General features: G+C 48.3%; 1 protein-coding gene across 1 annotated transcript; it reads left to right on the top strand.

Moving 5' to 3' along the window:
* The first annotated feature begins 1,304 nt into the window (after positions 1–1,304).
* LOC130467397 (uncharacterized) lies at positions 1,305–2,318 on the top strand. The gene is made up of 2 exons (XM_056835898.1): positions 1,305–1,851; positions 1,966–2,318. The coding sequence occupies exons 1-2, from the start codon at positions 1,305–1,307 to the stop codon at positions 2,316–2,318; spliced, it is 900 nt and encodes a 299-aa protein (XP_056691876.1).
* Positions 2,319–2,938: the final 620 nt, after the last annotated feature.

The raw sequence follows: 2,938 nt of genomic DNA, 5'->3' as shown, positions 1-2,938 counted from the left end.
TATCTCCCAAAAAGGAAGGCCCAAAAGCTTAAGAGACCCACCAGGTCTACCTTCAGGCCCCCAAAACTTAGCAGGACACGTGTCTTGATCTTACAGAGCATCCAATCATGCAGGACCAGTTCCCAAGAAACCCTAGCACTATAAATAGTGCAGATCCCTAGGTAAAAAGGGGCAATCAATTCATTCCTACCAACCAAAAACTATAATTACTCTGCCTTCTCTCTACACATTACTTCTCTCTCTAGCTTATACTTACTTAAGAATCGGAGAGAATATTCCTACGGGAATATTCTTGTTTTGCAGGTTGCCAGAAGTTCGTGCCAGCTCATACTTGATACCTCCGAGGAACGCGTGACACGTCATCACCGTAAAAGATCCCACAACATGTGGCGCCGTCTGTGGGGAGGTATAGTATCATGGCCGAACTTCACCCTGACAGAGAGTATATTGGTGAGGAAGAAGAGAGACGGCCTCTCAAGAGGAGTCAGCGTCATATAGAAGAGGCCAATCGAATCGCAAATGCAGGAAGCACACCGCGTCGGGTGCAGGAAGCTGAGGTGGTCATAGAGGAAGAACCAATTGTGGAAGCGTCTCCGTCGGGTGGCCACCTAAGCCCCAGCGTCCGAGACGCCGTACTGGATGAGAATTTGGACTTGCCAGTCTCGGTGGGGTCGCTGAGCGAGATCTTAGTAGGATTCCAACAGCAAATGAATCAAACATTTCGACAGCAGATGAGCACCACATTGCAAGACGAAATTCAAAAAAACATGCTAATCTACAGCACTGAGAGGACGGCTCCACATAGACCCCTCAGCTTGGGCGTCAATCGGATAAACAGAATGCCACTCAGATCCAATGTATGGAGAGCTGGAGAGAGCTCCCGTCCACAGGCTAGCCGTGGAATCAGTCCGGTGCCTGAGCGCTCAGGGGCCGATCGCGGCCTCCCGACCTCTCTACCACGAAGGGACCAAGTCACGCGACCACCATCTAGGGGAAATCCACCAGCCGTCTTACGACCCGCCTTGAGGCGTCAAAATATTATGAAGCTGAGTCTGAACTATCAGACACTGGGTCCACCCCGGTAATGGAAGATCCACCGTTTTACCCTTCTACTCGACAGACCCAGATGACGCCCAACAGGGTAAGCCTGCGTCCACGACTTCTCACCAGCTGCCGTGAACCTACTTACCACATTCAGCAGGGGCTTAATAATCTGACGCTAAGGCACATGAGTACTCCCTTCTCTAAGGATATCATGAACGCCCCAAAAGAGCCCAAGGTAAAAACTCCTACCATTGAAGCCTATGACGGTACCACAGATCCCCGATATGCACTTACTTGCATACCGTCATCATATGTATGTTCAAGGAACCAATGAAGCCACTTGGTGCAAATATTTCCCGGCCACTCTCAAAGGAGTAGCGTCTAAATGGTTTGAGCAATTACCCCCAGGGTCAATTGCCTCTTTCAACGAACTGCAAACCCTGTTCTCCACCAGGTTCATGGCACACAAGGAAAGGAAAAGCAGTATGCACTTGGGACGAATTCAACAGGGGAAGGATGATTCAGTGAGAAGCTATGTGAAACGCTTCAACCTAGAGGCCGGACAAATCCCAGATTTGCCGGACGGCGTCTCCTTCGACAATTTTATCAGAGGACTGAAGAAGGGATCCTTTAAGTTTGACCTAGTCAAGAAAAGTGTAAGGACTATGGCTGAGGTTTTAGACGAGGCCGAAGCATTTATCCATGCAACAGAAATATGCAGCGCGTCAAAAGATGGAAGGATTGGAGAAGCAACAGATTCCTCAGGGAAGAAAGACAAGATAGACAGAAAATCCCCACGAGTAAATGGTACTTGAGCACTCTCAAAAGAGCATGATAACAATTCTCCTGGACACAAGAGATAACGTCCACAAGAAAGAGAATACTTCGAGTATAGCACAGATCTCCTCACAATACTGAAAGACGTCGGAACCAGGTATGACCTTGAACGACCTTTCCCCATGAAGTCTCCTGCTGAGAGTCGAGACCCTAAGTTATATTGCCAGTTCCATGAAGACATAGGGCATGAAACCAAAAACTGCAGAAGCCTGAAGAGAGCTCTAGACGGCCTAGCCTCTAACGGACATCTCAAGAACTACTTACAGAGGAATGCTCACGGCTCTGGGAAGAGCCAGTACAAAAAGAACAAGTCACATGTCTCACCTACGGAGGGAAATCACAGTGAAGGGGGGTTTGTAGCCGTCATATCTGGGGGACCGGCCGCTGGAGGAACCACCATGAGGGGACTGAAAGATTATGCTCGCCGCCTAGGGTAGGTAATGCTGTCAGGAAAGTCACCTCTGGACCCATTCTCGCGGATCGAGATATGTGAGTCAGATGATGGACGAATAGCCACTCCGCATGATGATCCCTTGGTGGTCGAGTTTAAAATATCCAATATGAGGGTGAAGCGCATCTTAATAGACACGGGGAGCTCGTCTGACATAATAAGCGTGGAATGCCTCAACCGCCTAGCACATGACCCCAAAACCATGGATAGCATACAATATCCCATTATTGGTTTTGGAGGAAGCATTATACATCCTGTAGGCGTCATCACTCTGCCGGTTCGGATTGGGGATAGAAAAGACAGACGGAAGATGGAAGTGAACTTCCTAATTGTTAAGGACTTGACAGCGTACAACGTCATCTTGGGACGACCCACCCTGAAAAAGATTAAAGCAGTAGTCGTCACCCATCTGATGCTCTTGAAGTTTGTATGTGATGATGGGGCAATAGGAACCATACATGGAAACCAGCAACAAGCAAGAGACTGCTACCTCACCACCCTCAACCCGTCAGCATGGAAGAAAGATTTGGCCAAAGCCAGAAGCAAAAGAAAGCATGAAGAAGAACTGCAATTCGTGTTAGGTTATGATACATATGACAAAACATA

The sequence above is a fragment of the Spinacia oleracea genome, chromosome 2, assembly GCF_020520425.1.
Source record: "Spinacia oleracea cultivar Varoflay chromosome 2, BTI_SOV_V1, whole genome shotgun sequence".
NCBI classification, from domain to species: Eukaryota; Viridiplantae; Streptophyta; class Magnoliopsida; order Caryophyllales; family Amaranthaceae; genus Spinacia; species Spinacia oleracea.
Note: the sequence above shows the minus strand (reverse complement) of the source record. Positions and strands in the feature narration are given on the sequence as shown.